Below are 16158 nucleotides of genomic sequence, written 5' to 3' on the forward strand. Positions count from 1 at the left end.
TAACATCTATTGCCAGTCCTCCTCCTTTTTCTTCCCCAAGCCCCAGTAGAGAGGTGTATGTCATAGTTGCACATCCTTCTAGTTGCTGTACATGGGACGCTGCCTCAGCATGGCCGGACAAGCGGTGCATCGGTGCGCGCCCAGGATCTGAACCCGGGCTGCCAGTAGCGGAGCGCGCACACTTAACTGCTAAGCCACGGGGCCGGCCCTCCAGGAGCTTTCTAAAACAAACGCCCTGTGTGTGAACACCTGGAACAAGCACAGCCATGAGACGGTGGAATTAGGGGCCATTTCCATGATCTTTGCTCTCTTGTATATTTCAACTTCTAAGTCAACATAAACTACTTTTAATTACAAAAAAAGTTATTAAAAAACTGCCCGCCCACTCTCCCTCAGTGGAGTGCTCCCCTCTGTCCCCTCACCTTCCTTGTGGGGTTGCGCCCTCCCAGAGCCTTCACCCTCTGCTTTCCTTTCTGGGGCCAGGGCCTGGCTTGAGCCCAGGGGCACTGCTCCGTCCTCTTCCTCCATGTCCCAAGCACTGATCTCGCCTCCTGCTTGCCCACCAGATCACGCCCCTCCAGCTCCATCTCTAGCCTGGCAGTGCTTCTCCAGGAAATAGGTCAGTAGGTCCTCAGAAGACCGGGGATGAAGGAGACAGGACCCCCATGGAGATTTCCCCCTCCCATCTTTAGGCTGCAGCAAGGTCTTGGCCCCCAGCCCAGGTGATCCCCCCCAGGTAGCTCCTCCCCTACAATGGCCACAGCCACCCTCAACACCCACCTGCCCCTCCTGCATGGGCCCAAGGCTGCAGAGGGCTCCTTCCTTGGGTGCACCTGTTTCCTGAAACCATCCCCCATGAAAACGCCCCTTGTTTTCAGAGTAGGAAGGAGATGGGGAAGGGTGTTGAGTAACAGCCCCAGACATCCATGGCCTCATCCCTAGAGCCCATGATATATGTTACCTCATGTGCAAAAGGAATTGTGCTGAGGAAATCAAGTGTGCAGGTAGGGATGGACAAGATGTGATGAAGGGTCCTGAGACAGGGAGATCATCCCAGATTACGAGGTGAGCCCTAAATGTAACCCCAAGTGACTTTGTAAGGAGGAGGCAAAAGAGTCAGAGACAGAGAGATGGCAGCATAAGAAAGACCTGATCACCCACTGTTGGCTTTGAAGAGGAGAAAGGGGCCACAAATCAAGGAATGTGGCCGTCTCTAGAAGCTAGAAACGGCAATAAAACGGATTCTTCTCTAGAGCCTCCAAGAGACACCAGCCCTGTGAGAGTTGTAAGAGAATAAAGGTGTTGTTTCAAGCCACCAAGTTTGTTAGCGTAACGACAGGAAATTAATACAGGGCACTGGCCAAAGTCCCAAATGACCACCCAGGAATCCAGACCTCTGGGCAGCAGGCAGCTGCTCCTTTGCCCTCTTGCTTTGTCACCGACGGACCGGCTGTGCGGGCTGTGGAGATGCAGCCCTCACCGCAGGCGCGCCTGGCCTAGGTGACATCTGTTGTGGCCCCTTTTCTTGGAGACCACCCTTGTCCATCCACATTTGGAAAGGAAGTTCCCCTCGTGGCCACTCAAGCTAGGACTCAAGAGCTCAAAGGACGAGGCCAGGGAACAAGGTAGGCTGGGGTCCAGGACCGCTGGTCTTGTGGGTGTGGCTCCTCTGTGGTCCCAGCTGCTGATGTGATCAGCAGATACCAGACATCAGGATCTTTATGCAGAAACTTTCTTATTATAAAAGTGGTATTTGTTTAAAGTCTGAAATGCACGTAGAGGATCATTAGTCTTCCATCTGCCTGCAAACAGAAGCTGGCTAGGCTCTGCAGCACTTGCAGCACCTTCCACACAGAGACCTTGGCCCAGTGGCTTCAGGAGGGGAGGGAAGGGCAGTCTGAGCATCCGCCAGGGGCCATGGAGGCAGGTCCCAGAGGCAGGGAGAGTCCTCAGCCTGCACCGTGTCACAGGTGGGGAGCTCAGGGCCTGGAAGTCACGAGGCGGCCACCACTCAGCAGTGGACTGAACCCGGGCCTCACTCTAGAACAGATAAGGGGAGGGGGCGGCTTCTTTTCCTTGCATCCAGGTGGCTTTTGGGGGGAGACTGAGCCGGGGGGGGGGGACCCCGAGAACTCTGAATCACTGCAATCTCCCAGACCCAGGCCGAGCAGCAGGCCCCCAAGGCGGGGCTCACGGGGCCTCGGGCCGGTGGCTCTTCCTGTGGATGACCAGCTGGGACTTCCAGTCGAAGCCGCGGCCGCAGTCGCCGCAGAAGTGGCGCCACTGGCCGGCGTGGCTCTTGCGGTGGATGACCAGCTGAGACTTCCAGCTGAAGCTGCGCCCGCACTCCTCGCACGCGTAGCTCCGGGGGCCGGGGGGCGCGCGCCGGGGGTGGGGGTGGCGGGGCGCGCCGGGCTCCCGGGGGCCCTGCGGCGGCTTCTCGGCGGCCCCTCCGGCCGGGACCGCACCCCGCGCGCCCTGCCCGCCCGCATGCGTGCGGTGGTGGATGACGAACACCGACTTCCAGTCGAAGCCGCGGCCGCACTGCTCGCACGTGTACGGCTTCCGCCGCGGGCCGCCCGGCTCCGGCCGCGCTCCGGGGGCCGCGGGTGCAGGGCGCGCGGGGGGCGACCCCCGCCCGGCGGGCGCCGGGGCCTCTGGGCGGCCCGCCGGACCCTCGCGGGGGCTCTCGCTCGCGTCTCCTGGGGAAGGAGAGGCGGGGCAGGTGGCCCGGCGCCCCCGACACCGGCCAGCCCGTCCCCAGGCGTGAGGGGCAGCACGAGCCCCCACCTCTGCCCCCCGCCGCGAGGACGCGCGGTCCGGCCCCACCGAGCAGCACTCACCCGGGTGGAGACGTCTCTGGCCCTCGGTCCCCGCGCTCAGCGCCCCGGGCTCAGACTCGGCCGGCGCCTCCCGCCGCGGGGGCGGCAACCCTGCTGGGGGGGGGGCGGTCAGCGCCAGTGCGGCCGGGGCGGGGGTGGGGGGCCTGGCCGGAGGCTGGGGTGCCCTTGGGAAGGCGGGGGAACGCTGGCAAGCGCGGGGGCGCGGCCAGTCCTCACCCAGGGAGACCACCGTGCCGTACTTCTCCAACATCGCATCCCAGTACAGCTCCTTCTGTGACGGGTCCAGCAGCCCCCACTCCTCCTGTGGGGACGACCCCATCACCGGCGTGCTCCTCCACCCAGCCCCGCCAGGCCCCGCGGTCACATCCTTGGGGTGGGGGGCAGGCCGATTACCTAAGGCTACAGACGAAGCTGAGAGGGGAATGTGTGCGTGTTGGGGAAGCAAGGCCGGAGAGGGAGCTGCCCTTCAGCTTACCTGGAGGATGAGCTCACCGTTCCCTCAGCTGCCCCACCCCACGTTCTGACCGGACAGACTGAAACTGAGGACCCCCGGATGGGTTCTAGGGGAGGCCGAGGCAGGGACAGATGTGCCGGCCCCACCCCCGTGCCTTGGGCCAGGGGACGCGAGGAGACCTCAGCCACCTCTCAAGCCTTTGGTTACAAGGGTACCAGATCCTCCTGGGGAGCTGCCCGGGGCGTCAGCACTCATGGCTGTGGGGACCTAGCTGTGGGGAGGTGGCGGGAGGGGGAGCACTCCAATCAGGAGGTATGGCCACCCCCCTCAGGACACAGATGAGGCGCTTCTGCGGTCGGGCGGTGGGCTGGCGCCTCCTGTTGCCGGAGGGTGAGCTAGGCCCAGGCTGCGTGGTGCAGGACCCTTCCGGTTTCACCAGGGGATGCGCTCGCTGCCCATGGGGTCTGCCCTCCTCGCCCCCCCAAATCCCATCATCTGGGGCTTTGCTGGGTTGGGAAAAATAATCCTGACAGACATCCCACAGCGGGGCCAGGGGCAGGAAGGCGGCAGCCACTCGGAGCCACAGCCCGGGTGGTGCTGCTGGAGGAATGGCGGCTCTGGAGAGTGTGTGGCCCAGCCCACAGCCCGCCTCCGGTTCCGTTTCCCACTGTGCCATCAGGCTGTGTAGGGGCCTGGGGGTGCCTCTCAGCCTCAAGGCACATCTCAACCAGCTCTTCCCTGGGGATGCTCCTGAGAAGTGTGGCTTAGGAGCAGAGCTGCTGGGGAGGACAGGACCCCTGCTGCCCACACTCAGGGATCAAGCACTCCAGGCAGCAGAGGCCTCCACTGAGCTTCCACACCCAACCAACCGCAGCCAGCGCAGGTTGGCCTTTGACAAAGGCCCTGGGAGAGAAGAGGCTCAGGCATTCCCAAGAAGGAGCATCTCTATTCTGATCTCAGGGGTGCTGGGGGGGGCGGGACTGCTGAGTGGCACTCAGGCTTTCCTGAGGTTGGTCATCCTGTCCCCTCCCCACCTGCACACAACAGTTCAAATCCCCAGGTGCCAGCTCAGGACTGCTAGGAGCTGGACCCCCACCTCCGACTTCTCTGTAAGTGAGGAAACCAAGTCCCACCGGTTCTAGTCACTCTAAAGCAGATTTCCATGGTCTGAGGCCAAAATCCTTCCCAACTGGAGAGAAACCACTGGTTTATTCCTCTGTCCCCTAGGATCTGCAGGGAGCACCCTGATACCAACTCCACTTCTGGTCAGCAAAGAGCACAGGAGCTGCTGGCCACAGAGCCTGGAAAATTGGCAGGACAGAGAATGGCCACCAAGGACACTCTACTCCCCCTTAGGGCCTGCACCTCCCACCTGGGCTGCTCACCTGAGTCCTGGGTGGGTGGAAGGACGTAGAGGCCAGTTCCCAGTGTTCAAGGCGCCCCTCGTGGGACGGGGCTGGATTTGGGGGACTGGAGGGTGCTAGGAAGGGAGGCAGATGGGAGTCAAGGGCTGCCTACGTGAGCCAGGGCAGGTCAGGAGCTAGTGTTGGTGCTGAAACCTTGGCCCTCCTCTGCCAGTAGGCAGGAGGCCACTGTGTGCCAGTCACATGGCAGGCAAGCAGGCTGGCAGCCAGCCCTTTCCTCCCGCCCCACAGGGACCCAGCTCTGCAGTCTGCAGACGCTCCTGGATCCCCATCCCAGCTGGGGATCTCCACACTCCCTCCAGGAGCCCCCAGCCCCAGCACAACCTATCCTGGGACCCCCACCCTAGCTGGGGATCTCCACACTCCCTATAGGAGCCCCTAGCCCCAGCACAACCTCTCCTGGGATTCCCACCCCAGCTAGGGATCTCCACACTCCCTCCAGGAGCCCACCAGGCCCAGTGTGGCCCCCACTCTCACCCATCTCCTGCCTATCAGCATCAGGCTCCTCCTTCACACTGTAGCTGAGCTGGGCATGCCCCTCCATCTGGGTGTCCTGTGGTTCCTCACCAGAGGCTGCCCTGAGGGGCTCCACTGTCCCTGAAGGGTGGGGGCTCCCCAAAGACTCCTCTGTCTTCTGTGCTGCCGGGAGCACCGTTTGCTTCAGGACATGGGCTGTGATCTGAGAGGGAGAGGCAAGTCATGGGGGCTCTAGTCTCGCTCTGTCCCTCCAAGAAACCAACACCAGCCACACTCACCCAGTCCAGCATCTGCCCAGGGTCATGCTGCAGGTCCTCTACCAGGGCTGCAGCCTCCTCAGGGCTGCCTGGCCGCTGTCCCCGCACCCAGGCCTGGATCTCAGGGGGCAGGGCGCCCAGGAACTGCTCCAGCACCAGCAGCTCCAGCATCTGCTCCTTGGAGCGCACCTCTGGCTGCAACCACTGGCGGCACAGCTCCCGGAGCCGGGCCAGGGCCTCTCGGGGACCCGCCACCTCCTGGTAGCAGAACCCCCGGAAGCGCAGGCGTGCTGCCTCAAGTTCCTCCAGGGTGGCTGCGGGATCCACGGAGGGCAGGCATGGGCGGCCCAGTGGGGATGGCATTGTTGTGCTGGAAATCTTCTTAGAGCCACCAAGAGGGACCTGCAGAAAAGGAAGGGTTAGGGTGCTGACCAAGAGACCATGGCCAGGTAGGCAGACGTGCAGACAGGCCCAGCCCAGGGGGCTGGGGCCAGGACAGAGAGGACCCTGGCTCCGGGGTGGGTGAGGCCAGAAAAGCTTCCTGGAGGGAGGAGTCGCAGGAGCGGGCTGCTGGAGGAAACAGAGCAGAAGGATCCTTGTGGACGAATGCTTGGAGGCAGGTTGCCCAGGGGAGCTTCCAGGAAACTGCATTTAGGTACAACAGGGGACTACTGGAAGACGAGGGTGGAGAGGTAGGCGAGGGAAGTCATCACAGGTAGCCAGGGTTAGGGTTAGGGTTAGGGTTAGGAGCCACGGAGAGTGCCCAGCCGAGAAGGGAGGCAAGCAGTCAGAAGGGCAGGAGGCCGAGGGACAGGGAGTCAAGGAGGCGGTGGGGCTGTGATCTCGGCTGTGCGGAGCGTGAGGGTGGGAAGGGCAGCAGTAGGAGAGGCGTGTCTGTGGCCGTGATCTCCGGGACATGTTGACTCAAGTGGGGCACCCCGAGGGGCTGGCTAGAGGGACAGGCACGTCTGCGCCATGGGTGCACGCAGAGGCTGCTGTGGACCCACAGACAACCTGCTCGCTGACTGACCACAGCGAACCGTGCACGTGAAAAGCAAAACAACCCGGAGCCAGGAGTTGCGTAGATGCGTAAGTGGGCAACCACGTCCCGGGCCTGAAGAGGGTCCGCAGTGAAACACGCCCACCGGGGGGCCTGTCAGACGGGCTAGACCAGACCCCTCGAGTCTGTCCAAAGGAAAGGGAGGGAGGAGGTCTTCCCGGAGGAGGGGAACTGGCGGCAGGCAGGGAAAAGCTCGGCGGCCGGGCGCGCAGCGCACGTCGGGAGGCAGCGCTGGGAGAGGGGCCGGCCGGGTCCCGGGGGGTGGAGAGGCCGCGCCCCGCCCCGCTCGGCCTACGCTCACCTCGACCGCAGCGCCGGCGCCCGGAGGCCACTTCCGGTAAATGGCACCGTGCCCCACCGCCCGCCTCCCGAGGGACGCAGCGGCCCGCCCCTCCTCGCGTTGCCCTGGCGACGCCGCCCCGGCCAATCAGGCTCCTGCCCAGAAGGCACCGTCTCTCCCTTTGGACTACGTTTCCCATGAGCCTCAGCAAGCGAGGACCGGCGCAGCCTCGGCCAGCGGATGCTCGTTTTGAGAGGCCTCTCACGACTGAGAGACGCCCCTTCCTCTTAGAGGAACCTGCAGAGTCGCAGAGTTTTGGGGGTTCCCTCCCCTCACTGGCGGCTGTTCTTTGTATCTGAGCCTTTCAACTCACCAACTGCCCAGATGGACGGTGCCTTAGAATCGTGCGCATGTGCACAACGGGCCGAGTTCCTATTGGCAGGCGAGGTGAGGGGCGGGGAGGAGTGTGACTCTTCGGCCAATCAGAACTCGCACTCCACCCAGGCTCCTCCCCCAGCGCGCTTCCGGAGGCTGCTTTCTCGTAGCCCAGCCGTCCCCTTGGTAACCGTCAGAGCACATCCGCCCGCCTCAGCTATCTCCAAGGCAACGGCCGGAGCGTCGCCCTGTCCGCCAGGGAGGCCGGAAGTGGTGGCCTGGGTAGTGTAGTTCGAGACCCATCCAGGTGGTCCCAGGAGGAAGCGGTGTCTGGCCGGGAAGGCTGGCCTGATCCGTGGGTTTTCTCCGCCATCCCTGGAATTTCTCCAGAGAGGAGGGTGCTGGAGTCCTTCATTCTTCCTCCGCTGAGCGCCCTGCGGACTTGCAGGGACAAGAGACTCGGGTGGGCACCCATTTACTGTCCCATTATTTATACCCTCAGAGCCTCAGACATGTCTTCAGATATCAGTACTGCAGAGTGAGCCATGGAGGTTTTGTTCTAGGCTTATGGGATGTGCTCAACCTTTAATTTACTTTGGGGACCAGAACAAGTAAGGGTGATCTTTATTTTTAGTTTATCTCCGGCGGTGTTATTGTTTTTAAAATCTGACTGTGGGACGAGGTCAGTTGTTCTTCCACACGTCAAGTGGCTGAACCATGACTTATTTACTCAATCCTAAATTGCATCTGCCTGTTTTGGTTTGTTCTGACGCCTGGGAGTCCCTGGCTGCCAGCTCCTGATGAAGAGCAGCAGTCTAAACGCTGATTGGAAGCTCTGAGCATGTGCGCGGCCGGGGCTTGTCATCATACTGGGCTGTTTTGTGGGGGCTTACGTCTTTTCTCTGGGACTGGGACAGTAATGACTCCGGCCACCCACCGTGTGAGGAGAGCTGGGGCTCTAACAGCTTCTCCAGTAGCTCTCCCCAGCCATCTTTGTTTGAAGTCTCCCCTCCCAGGGGGGTGCTGGTTTTCAAGCCTCCTGGAGTTGTGCAGTGTAAGCCTGGTGGGACCTCCCTCACCTTCCCGCAGTGCCAACTCAGTATTTGGCTTTCCCTAAATCATTCACAGCTCCCCATCCCCTCCTGGCTTCAGAATGCTGTTGCTGTTGACTCCTCTTTCATCATCTTCATTACCTGTGGGTTTGTGTTTTACTCCTCTCTGTGGTTTCTGAACCAAGTGAGATCATGTGTTCAGTCCACCATCTTGATCCAGAAAGCACAGGGGCACTTTTACAGTGACAGCCTGTCTGGGATTAAGAGCAGAGGGGCCAGGGCCGGCCCCGTGGCTTGGTGGTTAAGTGCGCGCGCTCCGATGCTGGTGGCCCGGGTTCGGATCCCAGGCGCACACCGAGGCACCACTTCTCCGTCCATCCTGAGGCCGAGTCCCACATACAGCAACTAGAAGGATGTGCAGCTATGACATACAACTATCTACTGGGGCTTTGGGGGGAAAAAATAAATAAATAACATCTTTAAAAAAAAAAAAAAAAAGAGCAGAGGGGCCAGCCTGGCAGAACAGGGCCCAACATGATCACAGAGGTTTGGGAGAGGGCAACTTGGGGGCCAAGACATGGGGGGAGGCAGGTGCTCGTGGTCTGTGTTCCCATAGCAACAGGGGTGGGGGCTGCCGGCCAGTGCTGGGTATTGGAAGAGGTGGATTCAAGGAGGGTGGAGGAACTGAGGGATAGCAGGGTCTAAGCACACAGGTGGGAGGCTCAATGAAGCAGGGAGGCGGGCAGCAGGGAGACAGGATAGGACATCAGCCCAGCTTAAGGGGTCAGGTGGGCTCAGGGTGGAAACTGGGCACCAGGAATTTCTGTTCAATGTGTAGAAAAGGTTGCATGTGACTCTGGGTACCCACTTGCTGTTCAACAGACGTCTTTGCTCCTGAATCCCATGGGCTTCCCAGAAGAGCCCTCTGGCAGTTGGGGGTGGCAGTTGGGGGTGGGGGGCAGTCTGTCTGCATTTCACAGCTGTACAGACTAAGGCTGATGAACCTTCTCAAAGCTCCCTCACAGATGCCAGCCTGGGGGAAGGTGAGATGGGGGCGAGGCCAGGGTGTGGACCAGAGCAGAGGAGAGACTAGGAGAGGTAGACAATGGCTCAGGAGCCCTGGCTCGGAGGACCTGCCCTTAAAGGGTCTTGGGGAGCCAGGTCCTGCATGACTCCGCTCCCCACCCGTTTCTCCCCTCCCTGCAGGAACTTGTGAGGTTCCAGGGGCGGATGATAGGTTTGGCCCTGCTGGCAGGGGGGGAGTGGGGACGTCATGTCTGGGCTCATTGTGTATAGCAAATGGCTGCAAAGCCTTAGAGATGATGGGACTAGAGAACCCAACTGGGCTGGGGTCAACCTTTCAGGTCACCACACGTGGCACCCACCTCAGGTTCCACAGCCCGGATCCCAGGCTCATCTAGTAGAGCTGCTGCTCGGGGCAGCCCCACCGCATCAGCCCTGCCCAGGTCTCCTGGCTGTGCCCCACCCATCTCTGGCTGCCAAGGGGACACAAGTGTCCCAGACCCTCAGAGATGCACAGGCTGCATCCCTATCCTGTGGCCTCTCAACGGAACCCAGGTTGAAGCCATGTTCCCACAGCTCTGTGACGATGACACACCCTGATGGCATGTCTGCACTGTTTTAGGGTGAAACAGGTGTCAGCACACACTTTAAAAAGAAACCTTTATCAGGGAGCCTCTCTGGACTCCCTGTTGTTAAAAACTTTCTGAACCATGACCTGGAGGCGGAGGCTGAGGCCTTCCACAATGTTGTGCAAGAATTTACAATGTATGTCCATTCCAAGTTGTAACTTCTAGTCTTTTTTATCCCCACACTAAAAGGACCATTAACTTCCTGGGAGTGAGGCCCCAGGTCAAGATGGACCCTGGTCTGCTGAAGGCCACAGGAAGCAAACTAGGGCCCCACCCTTTCTGCCTCAGTGTCCCCACCGTGTGGGGGTGTCACACTGGGGGATGGGGAGATCTCAGGAGGCACCACACACGGCCTTAGGTAACACCAAGTCCCACTGGGGAAAGTCCTCCTTCCAACTGAGGGAAGAGAATAGGTGGGCACACGGCCACTGGACCTGGCAGAAACAAGCAGCCCCACTGTGTCTCATCTGAATCTGTTATTACAGTCACCTCTTGTAAGGCCAGCAGGGACGTAAAAGCTCCTGTAACGCTGACTGTGGTAACAAAAGGACACAGCCAGTGCTGAGGCTTGGATGAGAATCTGATGAACAAGCGTGGCTGGGGAGCCATGGTTTTGGCTTTCCCCTCAGACTCCACCTCTTCCACTTCCTGTGGGTCTGCCATGTATGGGGAGCCAGGCCAGGCCTCACTCAGCCCTCAGAGCTGGCAGACTAGAGCGTGGGGGTGGGGTGGTGAGCTATTTGGATGCTGGGCCAGAGGCCTGGGTTCAAGTCCTGGTGCTGGTGTGAGCAACTCATGTCCCCTGTTTCTGCCTCAGTTTCCTCATCTGAGAAGCGGGGATACCAGCCACAGCAGCCATCTCACAGGGCTGTTAGCAGACACTGCGCAGCACTCAGAACAGGGGCTGGCGTTGACACGTGTTGGCCCTTATCAAGATCCTGCCTGTGGAGGTGCTGCAAATACCCTCTGTAGAACTGAACCTATGTCTTGTTTCCCCAGAGAAGGAAGCCAAGGCTAGGAGCCCAGCAACTCGCCCAAGGCCAGCACCCGACCCCCACGTGACCTCTGGTCCACTGGGCTGGCTCCTAGGAAGCCTTAGATGATCTGAGGCGGAGGGGCAGGTATCCTGAGCGTCAGCCCTGGGCCAGTTTGCGTGTGGACGTCAGAAATTCCTCTGGACCGCCTCCACCTCATCCCCGCACTAGCCTTCCTCACCTTAGCGCCCGGTCACAACATGCTTGAAGTGGTACCACCGTGCTGACCTCCCTCTGGCTCTGACTGCCAAGTCTCTGCCCCACCAAAGTCCCAGCCTCCACGTGCGTCCCTCTGACCTTTCTGCAGTGTGACCTCTTAGGGATGGAGGAGTGAACTGTGGCTGAAGTGGCAAATCTTGTCACCACGTGCAGATGGAACCAAAGTACACACACAGGGTTTCTCCAAGGTGTGACTGTGCAGCGGAAACGGCCTTTATCCGTGGAAGAGACTCATGACAGGCCAGGGAAGGTCGGAGCTGCGCCCTCAGGCCTCAGCCGGCTTCGGAGCTGCGGCTGGGCCCGAGGCGGGAGCGGGCCCGGCTTCTCTCCGCAGCGTGCCCTCTGACAATGCCCCGGAAGGAGGTCTGGCCTGGGGGCGCAGGCCCGCCCTGGGCCGCCGCACGGGCTTCTCGCCGGTGTGGATCCTCTGATGGTGGAAGAGAGCCGGGCGCTCCCGGAAGGCGCGGCCGCACTGCGCGCACACGAACGGCTTCTCGCCCGTGTGGATGCGCCGGTGGCTGAGCAGCACGGCGCCCTTGGCGAAGGCCTTGCCGCAGTCCCCGCAGCGGAAGGGCCGCTCGCCCGTGTGCAGCAGCTGGTGCTGCGTGAGGTTGGAGCTGTGGCTGAAGGCACGCCCGCAATGCACGCAGGCGAAGGGCTTCTCACCCGTGTGCACACGCTGGTGCTTGAAAAGCGATGAGCCCTGGCTGAAGGCGGCGCCGCAGAGCGTGCAGGCGTAGGGCTTCTCGCCGGTGTGCGTGCGCTCGTGCTGGATCAGGTGCGAGTTGCGGCAGAAGCGGCGGCCGCACTGCGCGCACGCGTAGGGCCGCCCGCCCGCGTGGATCTTGCGGTGCTGGCTGAGGTTGGAGCCGTGGCTGAAAGCCTTGCCGCACTCGCCGCAGCGGAAGGACTTCTCGGCCGTGTGGATGCGCTGGTGGCGCACCAGCGAGGAGCTGTGCCGGAAGGCCTTGCCGCAGGCCGGGCACGCGTACGGCGTCTCGCCGCTGTGGATGCGCTGGTGCTGTGTCAGGTGCGACGTCTGGCTGAAGGCCTTGCCGCACTGCGTGCACTCGTAGGGCCGCTCCCCGGTGTGGGTGCGCAGGTGCTTGAGCAGGTCGGAGCTCTTCACGAACACCTTGCTGCACGCCCTGCACTCGAAGGGCTTCTCCCCAGGGAGGAGGCCGGGGCTGGCGTGGAGGGACTCGCCCAGCGCGTCCCAGGTCGGGGGCTCCTGGCCGGCAGGGAGTCTCTGAGGTTCACGCCAAGCCGCACCCATGCTTTGTTCCCCCACAGCGTGACCCGCCTCGAGGTGTGGGACGCCCGGGAAGGTTCTCCCAGGGGCCACCCGCACGTGTGGCTTCTGCTGCTCAGACGCCCTCAGCTGCTTGCCTGGCTCGGGGCGGTCTGTGCGGGCCTTCTCACCGGGGGGGCCGCCCTCGGGGGCCCTCATCGGGGAGGTGAGCCGCAGGCTGATGCCTGTCTTGCCGCTACCCGGGCGTAGCAGGAGCCTTTCCCAATAGATCACCGACACCCCCGTGGGTTTTCTCTCCCGAGATGGCGAGGCGCCCCGCCGACCCTCCAGGCTTTTCCCACGTTCAAAGGCACCAGTGGTGGGGAGGATCCTAGTAGGTGCTGGAGGATGGTTATCCCATAAGACCCCTGGTAATGCTGCTTCTCCAGAAACATCTCTGACCTCTGCCAGACTGTGGGAACCTGAAGGCACAGAAACAGTGGATGCCTAGGTCATCCTGGACAGGAGGGGATGACCAGGGCAGGCCGAGTGAGTGGGTAAGGGGGACCCTAAGGACTGGGTGTGGAAGCTGGGGAGAAAAGCAGGAGCCAGACACCTTTGCTGTATGTAGCTCACTTCTGTCTGGGGTGACTCCCCAGCCTGGTTTTGCTCCTTACACTGATGGCTATCAGATGCTATAGATTTTACTCATGAACTCTGTTGACCGACTGCTCTCCCCTAGCATAGTCAACCCCAGGAAGGCAGGACCAGGACCATCCTGGTCAAGGCTGTGCCCCCAGTGCCAGGAACGGTCCTGACTACCACAAGTGCTCAAAAAACAATGATACATGAACGAATGAATGAAGGAACGGCCCCACAAATGGACGAGGTGGTGAGGTGAGCCAGGGAGGGTGTGAGGCCACAGCCTGGCTAAGGGTGGGATTCTGTGCAGGTCTCACCACAGCCTGGGGGTGCCCTTGGAGTTCCCCCTCCAGAAGAGGCTGATGGTGGAAGGAGAACAGAAGGGAGTCGGGTGGGAGGCAAGAGAGGAGAGTGTCCAGGAGGGCAGGGAAGGGGGACAGAAGCTTGGCCAGAGGTTGGCCCCAAGCTCACCCACCCTGAGCCCCCACTCACCAAGGCTGGGCCTCCTCTGGGCATTCCTGACCGGGGTCACATCTGTCCCACTGAGAACCCAGGGCTCTTCGCCACGCTCGAGCTGGATGACCACACGGGGTCGAGAGGCAGAGAGTCCTGTGAGAAAAGACAAGTGGAGTCAGCCCCAGCTCAGGATGACCCACTGCCCAACAGATGACAGGAATCAGGGCTTCATGAGATATAGATGACCTCATCTGTGCAACCAAGAAGGCCTGAAGGTCGCACCACAGGGTAGGGCCCACAGGAACAGCTCAATGGCCCCTGTGAGGAGAATCATGTTGGCAGGGCCAGAGGAAGGGAACTGAGCCTGGGCACAGAGGCGCCACAGCTGGACAGGGACACTCAGCCAGCGGGTGTGGGGTTGTTCATGGCCAGGAGGAGAGGAGTTAGTGCTCGCAGCCCAGCCTGGCAACAATGGAGCCTCCCATGGAGGACCCAGGGCCTTACCCAGCGAGGCTACGAGTGCGAAGTTCTCCAGCATCACATGGCGGTACAAGGCCCTCTGGGCTGCATCCAGAAGCTCCCACTCCTCCTGGGAGAAGTACACGGCCACGTCCTCAAAGGCCATCAGTCCCTACAACAGGGGGCAGGGGAAGACGGACACCATTTGAGTTATAGCTGTGTGACAGGGCACAGCTCCCTGTCCCAATGGCGACCTCCTCTGACGTCCCTGATGCTCACCCTCCTCCCCCGGAGCTCTGCAGATGGAACTTCCCTCACCTGTTGGGCCACAGATGCCTCTTGGGCCTCCCCACTGGCCACTCCACACAAGGCAACCAGAGCAAGCCTGGCTGCCACCCCAGGGGTAGCCTTTGCACAAGCTGACCCTCTCCAGACATACCTTTACTGCTCTTACAATAAGCAGTTGTACAAGTCCCAGCTGTGGACCCCCAGGGCATGCCCATCTCTGTAGGGATGCCCTCCCCTGCTGGACTTGCCTGACATCTCAAGGCTGCTCCTGCAGCCTGAAAGACTGGCTGATCCCCTCCAGTGACCACAGAGATGGCTGCCAGGATCTGGTGGGCACTCAGGAAGCCAGTTCCCTCCTCCCTCCATAGCCATGCCCCCTCTATTTCCTTCTCTCAGCCACCTGCCAGACTTGCCCGGAGAGCCCCAGGGACTGCCAGCCACCCTTCATCTCCCTGGAGCCCTAACTGACCATCCCTGGCTGAGTCCATGAGATCTCCTCCTCCTAAGTTTGATTCCAGGCCCCGCCTCAGCTCAGGCTACCAGGACTCTGTCCTGGGTCATCTACAATTCCAGGTCCAGCTGATGCCTCCACTTTGGGACATTGCCGACTCTTCCCGATTTTCCCCTGAAACCCGCTTTCCCTTCAAATTCCTGCTTGTCTACAGCAGCCCCATTCTTCTAGGTGCTCAGGCCGCAAAACTTGGGACAGTCCTTCACTCAGGACACTCGCTCACACCCCGCACCTGATGCATCAGCAGATCCATCCAGAATCCAACCGCTTTTCCCATCTGCACTGCCCCAAACCCGCCCAGGTGCCCTCACCGCACCGGACTGTGGCAGTAGCCTCCTCCTGCACACCGCCACCCACCTCTGCGTCTGTTCTCCACTCATCAAACGGTGGGATACTTAAAAAATCCTAACTATAGCATGTCCGTTCTCCATTCGACACCTCCTAGGGCTCCCGGCGCCCTCGGGACAAAGTCTTAACTCCTCGGCCTGCATTTCAGGCACATCCGTCTTCTCCCCCGAGCCCCCCGTCGAGCAGATCAGTTCCGGAAGCACCTAGGATGAGCCCGCCCTCCCCGCTTCTGCACATGCGGGACCCTGCCCTTGTAACTTCCTTCCACACCGCGCCCCCTCGGGCGCCAGAAGTGGGGATCCCACACGTGCACTCCCCATCGACCTGGACACTGGAGCCTCGGACGAACCGAGAAGGAAGACAAGACGTCCGGGTGGAGTCCCTCCCTCAGTCGGGGCTCGCGTCCGTGGAGGAGGGATCCGGCGGGTGGGCGTCCGGGGCCCCTTACTCACTTGCCCTGGGTCTGTCAGCGCCGCCGCCGCCATCGGAACCTGGTATTGGAGCGGGGCAGAAAGGGGCGGGCGCCCCGGGCGCCCGGCTCGGCCTCAGTCTGCCCGTCCGTCAAGGGCGCAGACGCCCCGGGGCGGCCCAGAGGGCGGGGAGCACGTGGCTCGGGCGCCGCCCGACCGCCCCCCGGGGCCACCCACGCCGCACCCGGAGAAACCGAGGCTAGACCGGCGTTACGGAGCGCGCACCCGCGCGGGGGGCCCTCTGCCCGCCCCCTCCCGCTGCCCTCGCCTCGGGTCTTCAGAACTTGCTGGAGAACCGGCCCCGAGCCGGCGCCCTCCAGCCCCCAACGCCGCTGTGGCCCAACGCCCGGCAGCAAAGTGACAGTCCCGAACGCCCGAAGTCCGGCCCCCTCAAGCCCTCATTGGCCCAATGCGCGCTGCGGACGCACGCGCAGAACCTTCTGGGAAGCGTAGTTCCCGCCTGATTTCCGGCGCGGTAGGCGGTGCCCTTCCCGATCGCCACGGCAACGGCCAAGCGTCACCGCGCGGGGCGCTGGGAAACGGAGTCCTGCGGCCATGCCCGCGCGAGTGGTGGGGTTTCCCTGCTGGGCGTCCTGCGCTCGGGGTCCTGGGGTCCCGGCGTCACC

At 61.8% G+C, this 16158-nt stretch overlaps 2 protein-coding genes across 10 annotated transcripts; both read right to left on the reverse strand.

Moving 5' to 3' along the window:
- Nucleotides 1-1283: 1283 nt before the first annotated feature.
- Nucleotides 1284-6863, reverse strand: ZNF446 (zinc finger protein 446). 6 transcript variants are annotated; one of them, XM_087422001.1, is made up of 6 exons: nt 6817-6863; nt 5477-5857; nt 5199-5400; nt 4683-4777; nt 3060-3144; nt 1284-2936 (listed from the first exon to the last, which is right to left on the reverse strand). In XM_087422001.1, exons 2-6 carry the CDS (start codon nt 5816-5818, stop codon nt 2191-2193), a joined length of 1470 nt encoding a protein of 489 aa, XP_087278127.1. In that variant the 5' UTR covers nt 5819-5857; nt 6817-6863; the 3' UTR covers nt 1284-2190. The 6 variants fall into 6 exon arrangements, with proteins under 6 accessions (XP_087278127.1, XP_087278128.1, XP_087278125.1 ...); XM_087422002.1 differs by lacking the exon at nt 6817-6863 and adding an exon at nt 6486-6761; XM_087421999.1 differs by lacking the exon at nt 6817-6863 and having other exon boundaries at nt 1284-2702; nt 2844-2933; nt 5477-6760.
- A 3025-nt stretch (nt 6864-9888) lies between these two features.
- Nucleotides 9889-15889, reverse strand: ZNF324 (zinc finger protein 324). 4 transcript variants are annotated; one of them, XM_004439131.3, is made up of 4 exons: nt 15515-15889; nt 13961-14087; nt 13493-13609; nt 9889-12840 (listed from the first exon to the last, which is right to left on the reverse strand). In XM_004439131.3, exons 1-4 carry the CDS (start codon nt 15545-15547, stop codon nt 11393-11395), a joined length of 1725 nt encoding a protein of 574 aa, XP_004439188.3. In that variant the 5' UTR covers nt 15548-15889; the 3' UTR covers nt 9889-11392. The 4 variants fall into 4 exon arrangements, with proteins under 4 accessions (XP_004439188.3, XP_087278131.1, XP_087278130.1 ...); XM_087422005.1 differs by having other exon boundaries at nt 15412-15889; XM_087422004.1 differs by having other exon boundaries at nt 15387-15889.
- Between the last annotated feature and the right edge of the window lie 269 nt (nt 15890-16158).

The sequence above is a fragment of the Ceratotherium simum genome, chromosome 33 (genome assembly GCF_057802395.1).
Source record: "Ceratotherium simum simum isolate JZ-2026a chromosome 33, ASM5780239v1, whole genome shotgun sequence".
In the NCBI taxonomy this organism is placed as follows: Eukaryota; Metazoa; Chordata; class Mammalia; order Perissodactyla; family Rhinocerotidae; genus Ceratotherium; species Ceratotherium simum.

Excerpts from the sequence above, each read along its gene's own strand:
- ZNF324 (XM_004439131.3), bottom strand. The coding sequence starts at position 15,547 with ATGGCGGCGGCGGCGCTGACAGACCCAGGGCAA. Across the intron at positions 13,610-13,960 it reads CGCACTCGTAGCCTCGCTGG|GACTCTCTGCCTCTCGACCC; the intron begins GTAAGGCCCTGG and ends CTTTTCTCACAG. Across the intron at positions 12,841-13,492 it reads CCAGAGGAGGCCCAGCCTTG|GTTCCCACAGTCTGGCAGAG; the intron begins GTGAGTGGGGGC and ends CTGTGCCTTCAG.
- ZNF446 (XM_087421996.1), bottom strand. The coding sequence starts at position 6,106 with ATGCAGTTTCCTGGAAGCTCCCCTGGGCAACCTGCCTCCAAGCATTCG. Across the intron at positions 5,401-5,476 it reads CTGGGCAGATGCTGGACTGG|ATCACAGCCCATGTCCTGAA; the intron begins GTGAGTGTGGCT and ends TCTCCCTCTCAG. Across the intron at positions 4,778-5,198 it reads TGCTGATAGGCAGGAGATGG|CACCCTCCAGTCCCCCAAAT; the intron begins GTGAGAGTGGGG and ends CTCCCTTCCTAG.